The sequence below is a fragment of the Truncatella angustata genome, assembly GCF_020726525.1.
Source record: "Truncatella angustata strain MPI-SDFR-AT-0073 chromosome Unknown BKA67scaffold_7, whole genome shotgun sequence".
In the NCBI taxonomy this organism is placed as follows: Eukaryota; Fungi; Ascomycota; class Sordariomycetes; order Amphisphaeriales; family Sporocadaceae; genus Truncatella; species Truncatella angustata.
This window is the reverse complement of record NW_025763387.1, coordinates 46,017-66,781: the sequence shown is the minus strand read 5'-3', so window position 1 is coordinate 66,781 and position 20,765 is coordinate 46,017. Positions and strand designations below refer to the sequence as shown.

The 20,765-nt window shown below is 49.8% G+C and overlaps 5 protein-coding genes and 1 non-coding gene across 6 annotated transcripts; 2 read left to right on the top strand and 4 right to left on the bottom strand.

The window, feature by feature from the left end:
• Window positions 1-7,082: 7,082 nt before the first annotated feature.
• Window positions 7,083-8,095, top strand: BKA67DRAFT_357591 (uncharacterized protein). Its single transcript, XM_046096399.1, has 2 exons — window positions 7,083-7,717; window positions 7,997-8,095. The coding sequence occupies exon 1, from the start codon at window positions 7,213-7,215 to the stop codon at window positions 7,630-7,632; it is 420 nt and encodes a 139-aa protein (XP_045954754.1). The 5' UTR covers window positions 7,083-7,212; the 3' UTR covers window positions 7,633-7,717; window positions 7,997-8,095.
• A 239-nt stretch (window positions 8,096-8,334) lies between these two features.
• On the top strand, window positions 8,335-10,037 carry BKA67DRAFT_357676 (uncharacterized protein). Its single transcript, XM_046096400.1, has 5 exons — window positions 8,335-8,678; window positions 8,729-8,836; window positions 8,893-9,274; window positions 9,361-9,786; window positions 9,999-10,037. The coding sequence occupies exons 1-5, from the start codon at window positions 8,512-8,514 to the stop codon at window positions 9,999-10,001; spliced, it is 1,086 nt and encodes a 361-aa protein (XP_045954753.1). The 5' UTR covers window positions 8,335-8,511; the 3' UTR covers window positions 10,002-10,037.
• A 2,182-nt stretch (window positions 10,038-12,219) lies between these two features.
• BKA67DRAFT_357503 (kinase-like domain-containing protein) lies at window positions 12,220-14,592 on the bottom strand. The gene is made up of 3 exons (XM_046096398.1): window positions 14,294-14,592; window positions 13,882-14,198; window positions 12,220-13,819 (listed from the first exon to the last, which is right to left on the bottom strand). The coding sequence occupies exons 1-3, from the start codon at window positions 14,398-14,400 to the stop codon at window positions 12,267-12,269; spliced, it is 1,977 nt and encodes a 658-aa protein (XP_045954752.1). The 5' UTR covers window positions 14,401-14,592; the 3' UTR covers window positions 12,220-12,266.
• Window positions 14,593-16,462: 1,870 nt separating this feature from the next.
• Window positions 16,463-17,615, bottom strand: BKA67DRAFT_593931 (S-adenosyl-L-methionine-dependent methyltransferase; the record flags this gene model as incomplete). The annotated part of the gene is made up of 2 exons (XM_046104997.1): window positions 16,463-17,386; window positions 17,595-17,615. 2 exons carry the CDS (start codon window positions 17,613-17,615, stop codon window positions 16,463-16,465), a joined length of 945 nt encoding a protein of 314 aa, XP_045954751.1.
• Window positions 17,616-18,583: 968 nt separating this feature from the next.
• On the bottom strand, window positions 18,584-19,787 carry BKA67DRAFT_522550 (Alpha/Beta hydrolase protein; the record flags this gene model as incomplete). Its single annotated transcript, XM_046098380.1, has 4 exons — window positions 18,584-19,141; window positions 19,217-19,280; window positions 19,394-19,579; window positions 19,636-19,787. The coding sequence occupies 4 exons, from the start codon at window positions 19,785-19,787 to the stop codon at window positions 18,584-18,586; spliced, it is 960 nt and encodes a 319-aa protein (XP_045954750.1).
• A 796-nt stretch (window positions 19,788-20,583) lies between these two features.
• Window positions 20,584-20,667, bottom strand: BKA67DRAFT_t131. Its single transcript has one exon. It is a non-coding gene; the product is annotated as a tRNA-Ala (tRNA).
• Window positions 20,668-20,765: the final 98 nt, after the last annotated feature.

Below are 20,765 nucleotides of genomic sequence, written 5' to 3'. Positions count from 1 at the left end.
CCTCATGGCTATCAATGTCAACTAACCTACACCTCTCGTGCCAAACAATAAATCCGCTGCCGACCTCCGAACCTTGACGTTTGCTATTCTAACATTACGTAGGTATCTTACCATCCCCTGGCTGAGGTGGGTGCAAACCCACCAGCTATGAGTTTTACGTGCTCCGGAATTTGTGTATATATAACTTCGATTATAGAGTCAGTCTTCACTGGGTTACGCGAAGCCCCAAAGGTCTTTAACCCTCGATGTAGTTTTATTTATAGTGGTGTGTTGGTACACCTAGGCCCCCTTGAGTCTACTATTCCCTCGTAGACTAGAAGGGGAGTGCTAGATCGTTTGCATTGACGCACATAACTTCATTTCCACAGTCCTCTCAGATCTGGTGTTACACATGATATGTATATAAATTTTCAGCGCTTAGAACATAATGATTCTCGGGACATCGAAACGAGGCAAGGAGATTCGATCCTGCCCAGGGCTTCGGCTAGGCTTGTGTCTTACTACACAGTAAAGGTTAGATAGCATGATGTACGGTACATATAGATGTACATACCGTTTGAGCATATCCCCACCTGGGCATTGTGATCTACCTAAAACGCAGTTCGCATATAAGCTCGAGGAATGCATATGCAAAATGGGAGCTTTGACTCGAATGCGTTCATGTTGACAAGCACATGAAAGCTTAGAAGGTTTGCAGCAGATGCCGGTCGTTTAAATCCGAATGATCCAGGGATCATCGAACTGTAAGGGCAATGCCAAGCTATCTGGGCCTACCCCTCAGACACGTCGAGTAATGTTGAGAGAGGATTTCGCCCAGGCGCACACAATGCTGAGAGCACTATCTGAATGCAAGATCCGGACTTGATCTTCCTTGTCTGTTTCTCAGTGGAGCGATGGGATATACAAGTGGTATTGAGGGTCGCTTCTTTCTAGTGCATAGTAAAATTTTTGCATAGTAAAACAACTTGAAAAGCTGACCTGCGATTCCTGAATTGGTCGAGTGAACACGAGTCAGCCAAATACTCCCACAGCGTTAGCTATATAGAGCTCGGATAGCCGGCAGAACCATTTGCTTAATTAGAAGACCAATATTCAGTTACCCGAAAACCAGGTTCCAGGGAAAAGTCGCGCTATCTGACGGCGGGTGTGTAGTGCATGTTTTTTCCTGCACACCATTGTTCAATCATATCGGTGGATTGGGAAATTCTCTGAACGCCAATCTGCATCGTAATCTCAAAGCGTTCTCTGTACCTATCAGTCACGATCAGAGGTGTGGAGTCCAGATGGATGTAAACACAAAGAAAGCATAGGTTTTCATGGGAGTATACGTCATACTTTTCCCCATCAGTCATTGCACCATCTTGTGTTTTTGACTTAATCGTTTAATGAAAACACAATCTTGAGTATACATCTAAATGATCTTTGGGCTTTCTGATAATTGACCTGGTGGCAGCCTGCATGATGTTGAGATTACTGCTTGGGCGAACATGGGAGAATTTTGTGGAAAAGATTTGCTCGAAGATACTTGTACATGATATTAACACCCCGTTTGATCTAATGCAGGTGCTCCTCGATATACCCTAGTTGGAAATCCGCTTGATGCGACGGTAGGCAAGCTCTCGGAGCTGTACTGTAGCTAAGCTGAAAGGGACTCCCAAGGCATCCATCCAGTGCTTCGTTGACCTAGTGTATGCAGTGTCATCGTGAATACATAACTAGATTCTCACAATGACTAAGTAGCTACAAAGCGATGGGTTTTGGATTAAGCGGGAGTAGTAGTGTTGTTACCAAGGAAAGGTTTCGCACGGATCAGTGAGTATTCGTGATGCAATTCCGTTTTCATGGTCAGCAAAGCAGCTGAAAAGCTCCAACCAAACCCCAGCCCGACAGGGGTTTTGCAGATCGTCGCATTTCCTGGGGCCGAGCACAAACGTTCCGATTCGAGCCTCCTTCCCGGATTCGTCGTCGTAGTTTCCTGGCACGTGGAATCAGAAAGGCATGAATCATGGTTGCGTCTGTGGGTAATTGGGGAGATCGAAGTATGTATCATGCGAGCTTCACGTATTGATCGCATTGCGGTCAGATCTTACGCGACATTTTTGCAAGTAAGCGCGGCTCCTTTCGTTTCTTGTTCGCCCTGGGCATAATTTGCCGCGTAGTCCGTATTGATACCATCTCTGTCGACGGCTTGGCGGCACGAAGGTATCTGCAATTTGTTTTCAAGGTTAGCATCAAGTGGTTATCTTGGAATGTATGAACCCAATTATTTGGTTCTCATGCGACGAGTTGCTCACCATGTCGTAGTTTGCTCGAATACGATGAAGTTAAACTTCAGTAACCATGTTCTTCATCGTATTAGAGAATCTTGATCATTAGAAGTGGTTTTCCTTGCCCATGGCATCAACATGATTACTGGGCGGATCTAGTGATCAGCATTCGACGGAACAGGTATCAAATACTCCAAGGCCGCACACCAAGCAATAGAAAACACAATCTATGGGACGTAGGGCTGTGCTCCTGATGTTTGGGCTGTAGCGGAATTGCACGCTTTATTACTAAAAAGCACGTTTCAAACCGAGACTTGCAGGGCAACCAGTTCTCCCCTAATTTCGCATCACCCATGGCCAACACATAAGAACATATGCGCAGATTTGGCAAGCAAACCCAGCTTGGCCCCAGTGTCGCCCGTACCGCTATTGTTGGAGAGCTCTTTGAAGCAGACTCTAGGTTAGCGAGTATGACGCGACGCGCCTTTCAGTCATAACCCTCCCCCACTTGGGTTCCCAGGGTTCAGCGCTGTTGCTTGAACTCAAGGCTTTAATTTTTGAAGCGCTCTCCCCCCAAGAGCCGACCTTCTGAAGTGAGGCTGCGAACTTCCCTCATAGACACCAACTTTCAGGTACCTGGCCGTATGATACCTTTGTTCGAGGTAAGGTGAGACTTGGGGCGGCGCCTCAATATCCAATTTACCAGAGCTCTAGTGGTTCTCGGTACCTTTGCAGCCATGCATTTACATGCCGTGTACCTGTTCGTGCTCTAAGCTCGAAGCAGGGCTCCAGGCACAGCTGCAATACCTAGTTCAATTCTCGAAAACGCCCATCGTCGGCGGGATTGACGGTTAGAACTCTCTGGCTTTGCCAAATGGAGTATTTCGAGTTCCTTAGGCTTTGGGCCGCGGCGACAACTTGCCCCGGCAGCTCTGGAGCCACGCCCCGAGCTCTAGTGAGCTGCAGCGCAGTTTCCATCATGCATACCGCAAGACAAGTTATAAGTATGCGATTTAAAATAAAAATAAATGGTCTATCGTCTTGCTGCTACCAGTTATCCTTTGCTTTGCACGGCTGGTTTATTGAGTCGTACTGACCCATGAGGTTGCGTACTGTAAAAGCAGTCAAAAGATACTACTTGTATCTGAAGTGCTTTTTGGGCCATGTAACCACTCTGAAGCAAGCTATTCTGGTGACTGCTCCACTCTGAGCCGGTCATGCCAGTGCTTCTTATGTTGTCATTACCGTCTCAAGCAAACGTCAGAAGGTTAAAACTACCTGGGGCAATTGCTGGGCGAGCTGTTCACAAGTTCGGCTTCATGCAGCACGCTGTACCTACTTGGCATACGGTAGATCAATGTGCATATGTACGCGCATATTACATGCAGACAAGTGCATTGATTGAGCTTTTTGTCCAGGCGTCTTTTGTCGTTTAAGATGACAGACACTTTCAGTGTCTTTTCCCATAGTAATGATAACAGAGTTATGGAAGATTGAACTCAGGTCAGGGAACCGTGAGTTAGTTCAAACCCTACTTCCTTCGGTTTCCAGGCGGCTGGGAGAAGTCTCCTAGATTGCTGCTTCCAGGCCAGGATCCATCCGCAAGAGACGGGTGCTTCGGGGGCGCTTTTTTCCCTTCAATTCCCCCTCCCCCCTTCTTTACTTTTTCTTCTCGTGCATCGAGCCCTATGACAACAGTTCCATGTTGCAGGGATGGTCGTCATTGCAGTTCGTACCTACCTACAGTACATTCCTAGCTGCATGTACAGACTGCACCGGAGACCTCCTCACCTGGACTCTGGTTGGATTCACCTTTCTCTTAGTCCGTACTTGTAGGCAGCATGTGTTGTTAGGCCTACGCCTGTGCCATTTAGTCCTGACGCCTATACCTCGCCTGACGCCGGGTCTTTGCCAGGCTTTTGCTGGTACTAGGTTAGTGATGTCTTAGCGGCGCTCAGAGTTTTGCGGACCCTCTGATGATCCAATTGGATGCTCGCAGGACCGGGCAGAGTGTTCAGAGTCTACCTTAGGGAAAGTCAAGAGTCGTCTCCTCCACTCTCGACCCCATTCTCTCATCTTTTTTCCACACCACACGCAAACCAAGTCGGCACCATCGTTGTCTGCCTCTGCTTTTGTTTCTTGCTTGTGTTTCTTCCCACACACTCCCTTCCTTCTCCTCTTTTTCCTTTCCTCCAACCCTAATTGTAACCTCTGTCAACACCAAGTCCTTCCGCCGGTCCGCTGCTCGAATTCGTTGCGTGCGTTTTGCAAGAAGCATCCTTTCGTGTTTTCTGTGTGCGCGTAAACGTCCATTGTCGGTAACCCGGTTCCTCCGTTGACTCCCGCAATTTTCTTTGCGCAATTGCAAAAAAGTTTCGTCAGACTTGCGGGTCTCTTTTACACAACTACACTCCCGAATAACGCACTACGCCAGCTTGGGGTCTTGTCGAAGAATAACGAGTAACTCAGTGTGTGGTGTTTTGAAGGAACGTCAACCATTTCGTGCTGCTTGGGTCTCGCAGGTGTTTGTGTAACGGTGCTTTTCTGCTCTGGTGCCTTTCTGTCTGTGTATGACCAACAGCATTCGCTCGGTCATTATAAGTAAGTTGTATTTCTTTGCCTAGTTACAGCATTGTCGAGATAGCGCTTGATCTTGAGTTTGATGATTCAACAATACTGGCTTCGACGCCTGAATTATATGAGTTATGTCGCCCACCCTTCCATGGCAGGCCGCGAGCTGGCAGCCGCTTGGAGCTCTCTATCCTCTACCTTGTGTTCTCAAGCTTCCCTCTTCGATCACTACTTCGAAAACACAATTGTACTGGTGGACAATTGAGCACGCCGCCGCGTACAGCATGTCGCGAGACGCATTTACACCTCACTGGACGTTTCTGAAAGCCGACATTGATGTCATGCCCCGCATCGCATCCCACCCACCAACATCGGCAATCACTGGCGATCAGCTGCGACCGATTGAAATATCGAGAACGAAACAATCTGTCTTCGCCCTCGGCCGTGGCTTAAGCCTTGAGCAACAACTCAAAGCTTAATCATGTTAAACACGACGTTTTGTTATCGCTTAAGCCAACAATGGCGACCGGTGGACAGGAACGATCATTCAACCCGCCTCCCATCACGTTTAATAAGTCACATTTCGATTGCGATCAGGACGTCCTGGTGATGTAAAGGGAGATATTGTGAGGATACTGGAGATGGTTCTCACCATGGCCTGCCTCGCGGCCGCTCTTATCAGCCTCTGGCGACAAGATCAGGACCATGTGAATTGTATCCGAGCACCATGCTACACGCCAGGACGTCCAATTGCACCGTCGCAGTAGAGGCCACTATGGGGTATAGCATACGGAGGTTGCATGCAGCAGTATCCTACAGAGCACTGCAGATATGGTCTTTTGGGATACTCAATGCAAGCAATCCCCTATTTCTGTCACCACCCAAGAAGATATATGGCAAGGTTTACGCTCTTTTCTGCATTGCCTGCAAGTTTCGATTTCGATGCAGAGAAAACACGTAACTTTTACAACAAATCAGATATTCCTGAATTCCTTGGTGGGCAACTGCGACTTTGCCGGCTTATTTGTCGCGCTCCATGGGGTGCAACGGGCCAAGTTTTGTATGGCAGCACTTCCGCCTGTATCGCTTCTATGGAATGGCGGCAGTCTCAAATCACACTGGCCCGTTTAATGGTCATCTACAACAGTGGCCCTTGTTTGTTCATCGAGACTGGTACAAAAGCACTGTTAAGGGGCTTCGCGCGTGTCTGGACTACACCGGAGATGTATTCAGTCTCAAGAAACTGTGCGACCGAAGTGATAATGTGGCAAGGTCTTAACCACACATTTTCCATACCACCATGCAAGGATCAAACGCTATCTTGACTAATGACTAATTCCATGCAGAGTGCAGCTGCTCCAAGTCTTCGAAATGCTAACAAGACTGTTCTCAAGGTTCGGAATTTCGAGAACTACGAGTTTGATTACGCTACGACCTTACGTTTCCATTCACACGCCACTAGTCAATTCTGTCCTTGAGATCGAAAAACTTTAGACTCGTTTCTAGTGTTCATTTCGCATTCAATTCTGAAAGCAGACAAGAATCTTGGGCGTCGGCGTTTGTTGTTGCTCTAGTTTGTGCATCTGGATATCAGTTGGTAAGTTCCATGTCTCGGCATATTCCATTGATTCCCCCACCCCACCCAATTAAAGCCTAGTCAACCCTCTATTGTGCTTGGAATCTCAAGAACATCGCTGGACCTTTACGCCGTCACCAACCCATTATACACAATGGTCAGGCCACTATCAATAAGTTGCGGCCCAGGAGAGATGGTATTTCGTGCCAGTCCGCAGCCTCGGCACACCGTAAAACCTGAGGCCATTCATGTTGTGTCTCGCGTGGTGTCACACTGTCAGAGTTATATACTTTCTCATGCTATACGGCATCGTGTGTCGAGTTGGGATATTCCATGATCGCCATTTCATGGCCGAATCCGACGTGTAGCAGAGATGAGCTACGCAATGAAATACTCAGAGATAATGCCACCGGCTACATATCTGGCCACGCCACCTTTTACGACAATGCACATGGAACGCAAATTACTGCATAAACCATGCGCGCTGATACAGCCACGACAATAAGGCCCCACTGGTGCACGAGCCATTTCAATCATACCGCAACCACAACCAAATTGCCAACATTTATCTCGGCGTGCTTGGTCCACGTCGCTTATAGCACGTACGACATTCACTGTTTAGCACACATTCATGAGTGCAGAAGTCTCAGGGGTATGCCGGAGAATTCTAGGCACTGTAGCCATGGTCCTACGTGCTAGCTCAAGTTGCTATAATGGGATACCATAGTCGACGCCAGGTTGTTTGGTCCGTTTGTTTCCGGTAGAAGAGATTTCTGCAGAACGTTGCGCACAAGAACCATGAACCCAGTCACCTTGAGTTTACAACTACTTGGGGTCACTCGTGGTTTCTTTCAGACACGCAAATGTCTATGGATCAGTCTCGTCACGGATCAGTCTCGTCACGGATCTGTCTCGTCACGTATTTGCAACACACATCATGATGACAACGATCGGCCATGGTCAACAACTATAGATTCTGGCTGGTCATTTTTATTTCATCCCAAGGGCTTGCAGATATCTGGTCCACAGGAGAACATGAACCCCATGAATAGCTGCAACTACTCAAATATCGCAAAGCGTCTCATCTTTGTTCACTCGACACTGGTCTTTACATATTGGTTTGCAATAAGAAAACCTCGATGCTTACCATTGCCACGAAGACCATGGCCGGCGAGATGTCTGCTCAACAAATCGCCACAAATAATCACAAGTCAATAATCGACTGTACAAGCATTGTGTATAAGACCACAATTGATGAAACAACAGCGTTTCCTTGGTCGGCGATAGGAGCATTGCTTTTATGGTCGGCGATACTTCCATTCTTCTCAACAAATCATCCCAAGTTCGATAAACGGTTGGATAGTGTAATCGGTGGCGCGCTGCTTGCAAATTCATGGTCCAGGTTCGATTGCGAAAGGCGCTCCATTTGGGGAGCTTTTCGAGCTCATTCCTGCCCTTGAGATATCAAGTGTTAACTTGATCACTTTCATGCACCCCACCCAACTTCACTCATTACACACAGGCTTTTAATTTACTCCTACCAGGTGCAACTGTGAATAAATTAACTAACCTTTGTTCATAGAATTTCTGTGACTTGCAGCCTGCATATTCCGCAAAACAACAAGGTCATTGATCCGCCATCTAGACAAGCCATTGTTCACCGTACGCAATCGACGATTCCTCACCATAACCTTTCACCAATACCTTTGTCGTCGGTCTTTCCAAAATACACACTAAGACAAGTCCTTGTCGGCGGCCTCTCCTCACACTACAAGGCCTTCTTCGTTCGCCGAATTTTCAGGTTTTCAATCGTCGGTCTCTCATCCGTACCTGCCTGAAGTAGTTACCACTCGCTAGTAAGTCTTCCTTGAAGCCCGTATACATGATTATCTCCAAACTTCCTACATCTAGAGATTCTATCTCGAAGGGTTGTTTTGAACCCGCTTCTTCGAAAGAATAAGCAAATATTACTGTCTTACCTATACAACTTGATTTCATAATTTTTTATCGTTCTCTAAAACTTCGTCATTTTACGAAATATCTAATTTTACCACGATTTTTATTGAAACTTTTACTTATTACTTTACAGTTATAAACATGGATAACTTCACTCCTTTCAATGGACAGCCGCCGTCCAACGGCTCCGGATCCCAAGGTGATGGTGGTTCGCAAGGCGGCATGCCTCCAATGCCACCTAACGGACAGGGCGGCGGTGATAATGCCGGTAGCTTCCAGGGTGGCGACGCCTCCCGCCAGACTCTCTGGTACGTTGTTATTTCATTAATTGAGTGATGATTAGCTAACTGTATTGCAGGATGGGTGAACTTGCCGGTTGGATGGACGAGCAGTTCATCCGCTCGATTTTCCTGTCCAGCATGAACGAGAATGTCCAGGTGAAGATCATCCGCGACCGCCACTCCGGGTGAGTGTCATTGTTCAACCTCTGGAAAAAAAAATTTATATTCTGATGCAAACTAGTAACGCCGGCTATTGTTTCGTGGAGTTTTCCACCCCTGAGGCTGCTGCAAAGGCCCTGCAGCTCAATGGATCTCCAGTTCCTAACACCGATCGTGTCTTCCGCTTGAACTGGGCTTCTGGTGGTGGACTAGTCGATCGTCGTGACGATCGCAGTCCGGAGTATTCCATTTTCGTCGGCGATCTCGGTCATGAAGTCAATGAATTTGTCCTGGTTGCTCTTTTTCAGGCACGCTTCCCGTCGTGCAAGTCTGCCAAGATTATGACCGACCAGCAGACTGGTCAATCTCGCGGCTACGGCTTCGTACGTTTCAGCAACGAACAAGACCAGCAACGTGCTCTCGTAGAGATGCAAGGTGTTTACTGCGGCAATAGACCCATGCGAGTCTCGCCAGCCACCCCAAAGAACCGGTAAATATTATAAACTGAAACCTGCGAACTTGGTGACTAACAGTTCTCAGTAGCCACCAGGGTGGCCAATTTCAGCAATTCGGCGGTCAGCAGATGATGCCACCCGCCGCCGTTCCCCCACAGGGCATGGGCGCCCCGTGGATGCAGCAACAGCAACAACAACCACAGGCCTTCGGTGGCTACCAACAACAGCAGCCTGGTGGAGCTGGTTTCAACCCAATGGTGATGAACCAATTCACCGACCCGAATAACACCACCGTCTTCGTTGGTGGTCTCTCTGGCTACGTAACTGAGGATGAGCTCCGTTCATTCTTCCAGGGCTTCGGCGAAATCACCTATGTCAAGATTCCTCCTGGCAAGGGTTGCGGGTTCGTGCAATTTGTGCACAGACACGCTGCCGAGATGGCTATCAATCAAATGCAGGGCTACCCTATCGGTAACTCTCGCGTCCGTCTCTCCTGGGGCCGCTCGCAGAACAACTCTGGTGTAGGTACTCCTTACCGCCCCGCTCCACCGCCTCCCCACTACTTCCCTCCTGGTCCTCCGGGTCCTCCAGGTCCCCCTGGCCCTGGCTTCGGTGGTCCTGGTTTCGGTGGGAATGGTGGTCATCAAGGCCCTCCCCCTGGTGGACTTGGTCCTCAGGTAAGCCCGATATCCTCCTTTTTCAACCATAAGACCAATGACTAACTTGATTATAGTAAATGCTTTCTCGCATCGCATTCCGGCGTCCAGCGTTCTGGTGTTCGGGTCGTTGGTCATCTTCTAAAGTTCGTCATTCGGTTTCGGCTTTCTGGTATCTTCTGTAGTGGTGCATAATGCTTGCATTACTTTCGTTCATTTGCGTCTGTTGTGTTGGCGCTCGGTACAACTTGTCCGTTCCTGCTTTCGTTGGCGAATCTGGCAGAAAAAAAAAGAAACGTACCAACACTTGTTTTCGGTATTTTTTCATGATCATCGGAATGGTGGAGGGAAGGACGCTGGTTACGGTTGCGTTCATTTGCATGAGGTCATATGATTGATGTGACCAGGTCATTTGCGAGAGTTAGGCGCAGGCGTGTGCATCATATTCTTGGTCTATCTATGTCCACATAGCAGCAGCGTCTCGGCAGTCTGCGGCGAATGGGCCAAAGAAACGACTTAAGTACTGCTTCTCTTTCTTGGTTGAGTTGAAGCTGCCATGGTGTCACTTCAGGCGTTCGAGGGATGATGATTGGTCGTCGACAAAAGTTGTCTCTTCACCCATAGCTATAGCACATGAATCTGAACTGTGAGAAGTTCGCTTATCGCTTCTTTCTTTTGCTTTTTCTTTTCTTCGCTGTCACATAAAATGTATCCCGTGTCAAACCTTGAAGCCTGGCACCTACAACTCTTTCAAGCCAGTCCAGCATTTATATATGCTCAAAGGCTTGTCGACGACGTGCTGTGTACTCATTTGCCCGTTGTATTGTGTGTAATGTTTGAATTCCCAACCCCGACCAGGTTGAAATCCTAATGAACTGATCCCTGTTGCGAGTACTTGAAGCTTGTTGATTTTAGGAGGTGTCTAGAGGGAAATGATATCATGTGTAGATAGGTGACTGACTGTAGGCGCAATAGAGCCTGGTCGACAACGTAAAGCTTGCTGACACTATTATCTGAAGCTGCCTCTGCTACCACACGATCGTCCCATCACTGAACCAGTGTTGCCTGAGACAACAGTGTGGAACCGTCCCAACTCGTTCATATTTCAACACAGACATCTGAAATCCTACTATGGCCCGATTGGTGTTTCTTGATGATATCCTACAAACTCATGCAACGAATCGAGAGCGAAGTTTACAATTATAGCCAGTCAGTTCACTTCGAGTGGACCGATCATACGTCCAAAACAAACGGTGCTGGCCACGGGAGATATTCTCCGACTTCAGAAGTATTTGCTCAAGTTTTATGAGGAAGGACAATTTTGAGACCATGAATGGGCTGAGAAAAGCACCGAACAGTGAACATGTGGTATGATATAATTATGGACTCAACCGACACACAACTGCCCCTGAAGAGCATGTGAGTAGTAGCGAGCCCGAATCATGCTAGGACATTATTAAGAGTAGAGCAACTTCTTTAGCTTGGGCTGATATGCGCTATGTACTCGCTGTGAATAAGGCGACAGAAATGGACGAGCATAAGTTAAGCACGACAAGCAAGTAGAAACGGAACAGATCCCAATGTAGCTGCAGACAAGGTCCGCGGCTGAATCCTATGAGCAGACGAGGGCAAGTTTAGCTATTGCCAACCTTTTTACAATGTACCGATGCATTGTCTTTTTCTCCCCCACTTTCGGGAGTTTTTTTTTCTTCCTGTTTGAAGATTAGGACATCGCGATGCTTGTGCAGCCACATCGCCAATACTTCTCAGGCTCAAATCAAGTTCGACGCTCCGGCCTGATCAGGTTTTGTATTTACCTTTGATGGTGAGGAACGGCCATGATAGTGTGTAAATCATTGTATTCGAATTTGGAAATGGGAAAATTAAAATGCAAGTTTGGGGGGAGAGGGGGGGGTGACTCGGTTCGTCGATGAACATTTCATATCCTGCAAGCACACATTAATTTCCATCTCAAGCACCATACAGGCTGTTGGGACATGCAGTCGTCTCAGCGTGGCTAAAGTCGCCAAGATCGACGTTACGACAAACCTGTGACTACCAGCACATGAGGAACGTCACACCAGCTTGGAATTATAGTGTTTATGTTTGGAAAGACTTGCCAATCAGGGTTATAAGGGTCGAAGCCAACACGCAAGATTTCTATTCATCGAACTTGGGTATATATATAATGCACCTCGAGGGTATGCCTCAAACCAACGCTTTAAACTTGAAAACCAGGGCTTGGCCATAATACCACTCCTCATCAAACGCCCATTGTTTATGTATAGCTCCCCTAACGCCCCGAGTTTCGTTTCCTATCGAACAGAAAGCACAGTCCGCACACGCTACTCCGCCACATCCTCCTCGTCCAGCGGCTCAACTCTGACAAGAATTTCTTCCAACAGACCCTCTAAGAAAGTGCCGACCTCGCGACCCATGCCCACAGGTTCACTCTTATCAAGGCGGTCGATCTCCTTACAAACATTAGCTAGTTTGTAGACATGCTTGCGGATCTTGTCGTGGGCTGCCTCAGCCCGCTGTCGTTGCGGCGTAACGACTTTCTCATTGCGGTAGAGTTGCTGAAGCCGTATTTGGCGCCGCTTCAGAGCCTCTTCTAGTGCGGGAAAAATAACATCGTTGAGCGCATCGAGCTCGCCATTAGGATTGGACGGTGCGGGCGACGGAAAGGACTCGGGTACATGGGGAACTTGCTTTGGCTGTGCCTTGGATGGGAAGGCTGCTTGCTGATAAGCAGCTTGCTGGTTTGTTATTTTTTGTAGTAGCGGTTGCGGGGGTGCACCTCGGAAAGGAGGTATTTCCGGCAGGCCCAAGGGTCCAGCCTTGGATGGAACTCGCTGTTGCAAATGTGCCTGAGAACCCCGAGGGGTAAGGACTTGCTGAGAATTAAACTGAGGTTGGGTCACGGGAGATATGTTCAGTTGTCCCATGTCTCGCTGCAATTGCTCCTTGAACGGCCTGTCGAAATCAGGCGACTGCATGGGGGGCGGCGGGGGCATCTGCTTCGGGGGCCTCGGGGTGTTTGGGTCTTCATACTGCTTGGACGGAGAGGCGGGTAGGGGCACCTTGGCTGGCGATGATGGGGCAATGCTGGGGACGGGTTTACGCTGTGGCGATGTCTGCCGTGCGGTCCCAATGGACGGGGTGTTAGTCGCTTTGACTGTAGTAGGCCTGGCAGACGGATGGGCAAGCTCCTGGTTCTTAGTAGGAGATATGCTTCTGGGTCTTTCACCATAATCGCCTTCCAGCGGCCTCGAGGCCCTTGCGTTCCTCGTCGACTCGTCTAGGGGGTTGAGCCCTGGACGGTTGATTATGCCACCTCTATCGCCAACAAGCCGCACCGTACCGAAATCCCACATGTCTTCGTTGACGGGCTCTCGCTCGCGTATGTCGTCTCCATCGTCAAATGACTCGTCGTCCTCTGACTTGTGGGTAGCCCTCCACCTGCTGTGGCGCTCGATCAGCTCAGTCAGGTACGAGGTCTTCTTGGCTTTTCGGATGAAGGGATGCTTCAGAAGATCCCTGGCGGAGGGTCTCTCCTTGGGGTCGCGCTGCAGACATGACTCGATGAAGTCCTTGAAGGCCTTTGTAAAGTTTCCCTCGAGGCGCGGGGGTGGGTTTTTGGGAATCAAGAATAAGACCTTCATGGGATGGATATCGGCGTAAGGGGGTTCGCCGTTGGCCAGCTCGAGGGCGGTGATGCCCAGGGACCATATGTCGGCCTTGTGATCATAGCCAGACTGCTTGATGACTTCTGGGGCCATCCAGAAAGGGGTGCCGACGAAGGTGTTCTTCTTGGTCATGGTGGCGGAGAGCTGGCCCGAGACACCAAAATCGGCCAATTTGACCTGGCCATTGGACCCGAGAAGGACATTTGCGGCTACGCAGGTGCATGGTTAGTCTTGTAGAACGCGGCAGCAAAGGAGCGCGGTGGTGCTATACCCTTGACATCTCGATGGAGCTTCTTGTCGCAATGAAGGTACTCGAGGCCCAGCAGCAGCTCCCTGACGATGATGGCTATGTAATCCTCGGCAATGTGGCCAGGCTTCATGAGATCGGCGCAGCTCCCGCCGGAGCAGAACTCCATGACGATCCACAGCTCGGCGCCTTTGGCATAGGAGCCGTAGTACTTGGTGACGTATGGCGACTGTAGTTCGGAGAGGATGGCAATTTCTTGAATGATGTCTTCGACCTCGTCCTCGGCGCTCTCGATATCGATGATCTTGATTGCTACGGCCTGACCGCTTTTCTTCTCGACTCTGATGGAGGGGCAGGTCAATGTCAGCACTCACGCGTCAAACTATGAGCACATGCCCAGGAATTGATTGCAATGTCGTGGTATTTCATGACATACCCTTTGTATACCTTGCCGAAACTGCCCCCTCCTATGCAATACTCTTTCGTGTAAAGAAGTTCGGGGTCCAATGCCTCATTGCCCTCGTCGTAATCACGGTCCGCCATATTTGGTAGTCGTGTCGTGTCGTGCCGTGCCGTCGTGGGTGCTTCGTCATGCGTTACTCGTTACTCGTGTCTTTCGTTATCGCGGCAGCGCGGGGTCGTTGTCGCCGACCAGGGTGTCGTTTTGTCCTGTCCTGTCCTGTCCTCGTCTCGTCTTGTCTCGTCTTGTCTTGTCTCGTCCTGCTCCAGTCCAATAACAGGTCCGGTACAGTATAGTGTAGTTACCGATGCAGCCAATGGGTTGGGTTGACTTAATTGCGCCTCGAGGATATCGGGACACGTTTGCAAGAGGAGGGCCTCGGGCAGTTCTGAAGACCCGCGGGGCAATGTAACGCATTAAAGCTTCGCAGGCGCTGGCGGTACTCGTTCGGCCTTCCGGTCGAGGACATCAAACGGTTGAGTTGCAGGCGGGAGCGGGGAGGTGCTTGTCAATCCAATAGTCAGTTACTCCTGACAGCGTTTCCCCTGCGATGCGGAATACCAGGACACCACGATACTGGCGCTGGATACTGTACAACCCACTGACCGTGGTAAACACGGCCGGACGAATGGGACAGTGAGAGGAACAGAGTTCGCCGGGGAATGCACCGTCGAGGCCAAGGCAAACGGCACACAGCAGGTCGGGCAACGTAACTTTGGGAGTCTGGGGGAACGGGGAATGGGCGACTATCAACACATGCACACATGCGCACATACACACGGCAAGGAAAGGTCGATGCTGCGGACAAGCAGTTGAGCTTGACAGGAGGGGAGGGGTCACAGTCTAATCCACCTTCCGCAACTGTGTTGTTGTTGTTGTTGTTGTTGTTGTTATTGTTAGTCTTATTTATTTATTCTAAATTTATTATTGCTATTTTGTTGGTTGACCACCAAGAGCTAAGAGCTACAGTAACCTGAGAGCTGAGAGCTGTGGAAGAACTAGTCCAAGAGCTGAGTGACGCCCAGGGGCTGTATGCAATCCACCGCCCGGGCCCGGCGCGGTGTGATGCAGGACCACCCTATTGATTGGTCGAGATCCAATGCAATGCAACCTTTCTGCAACCTTTCTGCAACCTGATCGGCCCAGAAACGGGATATGTACTGTTGTTGTCTCTTCACGTCAGCTTGACCAACACTCTTGCGCCAACTTGCCTCCCAGGATAACTGTAATCTGTAGTTACTGAGTACTGTAGGATCGCAGAAGCCACTACCCCTCCTCCCCCATAGTGGGGTGATACATCATGTGCATACATATGTCATAGCTCCGTCGTAGACTAACCTTGGATCGATATCACATCTATATATACTTCCCGTCCTGAGCAATGACTGCTACACCACAAGATTTATACACAGCAAATCAAAGTACTTCGTGTTGCATCATATACTGGGCATTTCTCATTATGGGCAAATCTCAGAACGGCCAAGGCAGTGAATCTATGTACAAATGATGCCGAAAGTATACTAGGAAAATCCGTCAGACCACACATTCTTGCATAGTAGAGACTTGAGCCTCTCCTCATTGAGGTATCGGTATACCAAATCTTGGTAAGTCTGCTGCGGAGGTCTGCCAGCCGCTGGACTGCGGGCAATCTCCTCCCTCATCTCCGAACCTGCCACACTGCCAGCTTCCTGCCGGGTTTCTCTGAACCTTGTTTGCACCGAGTATTCTCTCTCATGGTATTGGTAAATCTTGGGGCTCGTTTGACCCATGCGATTCTTCTGCTTTGTCTCTCATGTCGAGATTACTCATCTTCTCCTCCATCTCTGGCACTGTCATGACTTGTGCTGATTCGTCCGGGGTGACGTGCATAGGCTTGTCGTGCTGTGCTCTAGGTTGCGGGTTCCCCACTGGGTCAGTGTTTGCTTCTGTCCTGGATCCAATTTGACTGGGTGACGCTAGAGATGTGCAAGCAGTCGAAATCCGCTTGTAATGGAATGCATCTCCAGTTGCTGCTGCCACTGTCTTCTGGTTTTCTACATCACCCATGTCAGCCACATGCTGTCCAACCGCGCCGGATGCCACATGATCTGGGGCGTTTCCGGAATTGGTCCCCGCGTGCGCTGGCTGCCTGTCGCGAACAGAGCCCTACAAGTGCTGAGCCATTGCCGCTGTTGGGTCCGAGGCCGGGGATCTGGCTGCCAGCTCGTCGTCCCTAGGCTTCCGGCCCATGACGACGTACATTCGAGAGTAGAGGTGAAGTTCTTTGCCCTGAAAGCACTCGCGGCATCGGCAAATCAAGTCATCGACCTGTTCCGCGGACATGCCATCTCCTTGTAACAATTTGGCACTCACACTACCAAGCATCTCGAGGCTGTTGGCTTGCATGTACTGGCCCATTCGACGCTCCCTGGGATCTTCGGGCCATGGCTTATTCGGGGCCAGAACTATCTTCTCCGTGACATCGACGAAGCCTGCATCCATGAGAAACTTCTTGTACCGACGGGCGACCATCAAATCACGACCGAACCGCGCGGCGCCCTTGAACACAAGCTGACACCATTCCCAGACCGGCGACTTGAGCAAGGCTTGCTGGTTAGCCTGATCCTTGCCGAATACCTCCGGGTCGTAGTCTTGATATTCCACCCAGCCGCCTGGCTTCAGGTTGTCGTAAATCCGCTGGACGACCCCGACATGATTGTTGAAACAGGTTAGCATAGCTCGAAGGTGTATGTAGTCGAAAAGACGGTCAAAGACCCATTCCTCCTCCACATCATCGCGTTCAAAGGTGCAATTGGACGGTATACTCCCTTCGGGGGGCTGGATCAAGCTAATGTCCGTCCCAATTACGTGTGATGCAGGATGCTGTTGTGCAAACTCGATGGCCCAGATACCGGTACCAGTTCCAATATCGAGAACCTGCCTTGGTTCGTCGGCGAAAGGAGCCCACGACAAATCACCGAACAGGAGGAGTCGCCACATCTCATGCGCAAGATCCAGGCGCTCTTGTTCTGCTGCATCATTGGGAAGAAAATATTTCCCCTCGCGGTAGCCATTGAATGTCCTTCCGTGCTCTTCGACGGACACGGGGTCGGGAATTGTGTAGCCAGTTGGTTTGCGGTTGCTCAAGGAGCTGTGACTCGATCCCGACTCTCGCGACTTGGCTGATGCTGCCGAAGCTGCCGCAGTAGAGTGTCCGGAGGCCGCGGACGGTTTGCGGTCCTGGGATCAATCAACTCCGAACCTGCCCAACAAAGGCTCCGGACTTTCGGGAACTCACGTGAGCTTGCTGTTCCTGCATTTTGTCGACGGGGAGGGCTACATGCGGCTGTGCTGCTGGGCTGCTGGGCTGCTGGGCTGCTGGCTGGTGGCTGGTGTGCCGCTGGTATGCCGCTGGTATGCAGACTGTGGGATAAAGAAAAACAACGTGTAATGACCAGGCGGGGAGAAGGAGGACGGAAGTCTTCCTCCCAACTTTGGTGGCCCGCACTTGACTGTGTTTTATTACTGCTTTGGTGAGAGATGTGTTTTTTTGACACACAAACTCTCCTTCACCGGTATGGATGAATCTGCCAGGTTATTGCGACCGCAGATGCAAGAGCAAATTCGAAATCATGCCCTCGATGGAGCCCGCAGCTCGTGTGTGATTTCACTTTACCCATTGCGGAGTACATTGGTCCGGAAGAGTCGGTCATGGCGGCCGCACAGCACCCATAGCCCGCATAGCACCGCACCCTGCGAACGGCATAGGGAGGCCTAGGCCTGGACCTAGGCTTCGCTCAGCGATGTCAATGACGCTAACAGCCGTGGCATCCCCCGAAACAGTCAATGAATTTGGAAGGCAGCATTTGTGGCCGTCCCTTGCTGCAAATTTTGCTACATGCATGCATCAAGTATGGCTAGGTTTGCTGGTGGTTTTAGTTCTACAGAGGTCGAGACATATATTGTTACTTAGGCAGCGGACAATCTGTTGTTCTTGCCTCCACAGCTACCTATACCTATGTGCCTACTACCAGTATAGCGGGGATACCAAACTAGGTTACCCAAGTAAAAGCCTGTGTTCCCGCATCTTTTATATTCACGGAGTGTCATATTCAGACATGTAACCATTAAACTCCACCCGTACCCCTAAATTACAAGAATATAACAATAAAATATGAAGATCTAGCAACGGATGGGAATCAAGCATATCACTCGGGTAATGCCAGTAGCGCTTTCTGCCTTACAATGGCCATTTCATTTGTAGAGGTGTTGGTTAGGCTGCGGCGTTTAGGAGAGGCGTACATGATGCTTTCCGTTCTGCTTGCTCGCATACGCCGTGCGGTTAGAGGGGCCTCCTCTACCCCATTTGAAGCAATCTCCAGTCGTACAGCCAAGGTCAAACCAGTCCATCACCACTGTTTCGTTGGTACCAATATCGTGCGTCACATTCAGCGCACTAGTTGCCTCAAACCAGTCATTGCCATACGTGTATCTCGTCCAGTCCGTCTTGGGCCAGTCAGACGTTACGCCGGTGGGCCGTTCGCTCAGTCCGAAAACTGCTGTCCATTCCTTGATGGCTTCCCCGAAGTTCGTGAAATTGAGGACCTGATCAACCGTGCCGTGAAACAGCTGGAATTTCGGCCGCCAGCCATTGTAACCTGGATAAGCGGCATGAACGATAGACGCCCACTCAGCCGGTGTATGGGTGATTTCCCCCGTGGCACAGGCGTTGCTCCAAACATCGTACCCATCGCCCGCAAAGCAGCCGAATGGAACTCCTGCCCAAGCAGAGCCGGCCGCAAAGACGTCAGGATAGGCGCCGAGCAGGACATTGGTCATCATAGCCTCAAGTCCAGTCAGCATTTGTGAGCCTTCAAACTGCCCAGCACTTGGTAGTCCGCTGTCTCATAATGTACTTACACCCGAGGATACCCCAGTTACGAACACCCGGCTTGCATCTCCGTTATATTTATCCAATGTCCACCTATAAAGTTTTCAATTAGACTCCTATCTTCAGAGGGAGATCATGATCATCAGTTGCCAGACAGGCATGTGTTTCACATCCAAAGAGCATCAGGTCGAGGCGAATTTACTCACCGGACCATGCTGACAATGCCCAAACTGTCGCCACCACCGTCATGAGTTAACGTCTCATTGGATGATACATCCCAGCACTTGTCCTCCAGATTCGGGCTATCGGGGTATATGACGATGAAACCATGTTGGTCGGCCAGGTTGGCGTACTGCGAGTAAATGTAGGTATCATTGGCAGCACCATGGCACCTGTACGCTGGGATTAGCCGTTGTTTTGATTGACTGGAACGTTGGGTTTACAATACCAATGCGGATTGACCAATACTGGCGGGCTCGCAGCAAGCTGGTCTGGCACGTATATATAAAACCCGACGCCCCTTGGATTTGGTCCGAAGTCTTCGGTGACTAAGGTGAAATTCGCAGCCTGGCCTACGGGCGCCAGAGCCAGAAGCGACATTAAGCCGACCTTCAAGTTGAGTTGGACCATGGCGAGCTACTTCCAGCAAGTTTGCAGACAAAGTATAAGTGTTCACAAATCAAACCAATACCAGCGCAGATGGACCATCTTATAAACAGCAGTCCCTCTTGGCCTGCGGCTCGCCTGCTCATTAACGTACAACTGTCGGATGTCGACCCGGCGATCGTGGACTAGACTGCCCGGCCACGGAGGCATGAAGTCCGTGTCCACGCCGGGTTAGCTACATGGCATTGGAACCAGGAAACCGGAAAGACCGATGCAACGAACACTCGCAAATGTCCCGCCAATGAACACCCAGGACTTTTAAAGTGCCTTTTCTCCTATCAATTGGTGAGATATTGCCTTGAAATTCGTACACTACGAACGATCTCGAAGTTTAAGGAACCCGAATTTGGTAGGTGATCGCCGGACCGGAAGCTAGCGTACTTGCTGCTCTGTGGTATGTCAAGACGTGGAATTCTTTAAATTGTACAACAGCAACGATTTCTCTCATAAATACGACGAATGAAGATGTCAAGCCGATTACAGTATATGTACTGCTATCTGCGGACCTGAATCATTTGCCTGGCCCACCGTTGTATTTTTTGTCTAAAAAGCACGCCGGCATAAAATCGGATCTGCCTGTCACTCTAGTCCCCAAGGAACTGCCCGCACTCCTTTATTCTAGTTCGGCCAGAGCCACCGGTGTTCTCTATTCACCAAAATTTAGTTAGCAAAAGATATATAAGAGATCCAAAGCCGCCATGACTTTGTGTGATCGACATCAGCAAAAGAATGGAGATACAGATGATCGAAATCTGGACCTCTCGCAAGTTACTGGAAGTGCAAAGCGAGCGCTCTACCACTGAGCTATATCCCCATCAACAGTTGAAGAGCGCTCAATGGAATGGGCACTATATAATATACCACCACTCAAGACAGGACGAATAATTGAACTTGCCCGAGCCTGTCTGATTC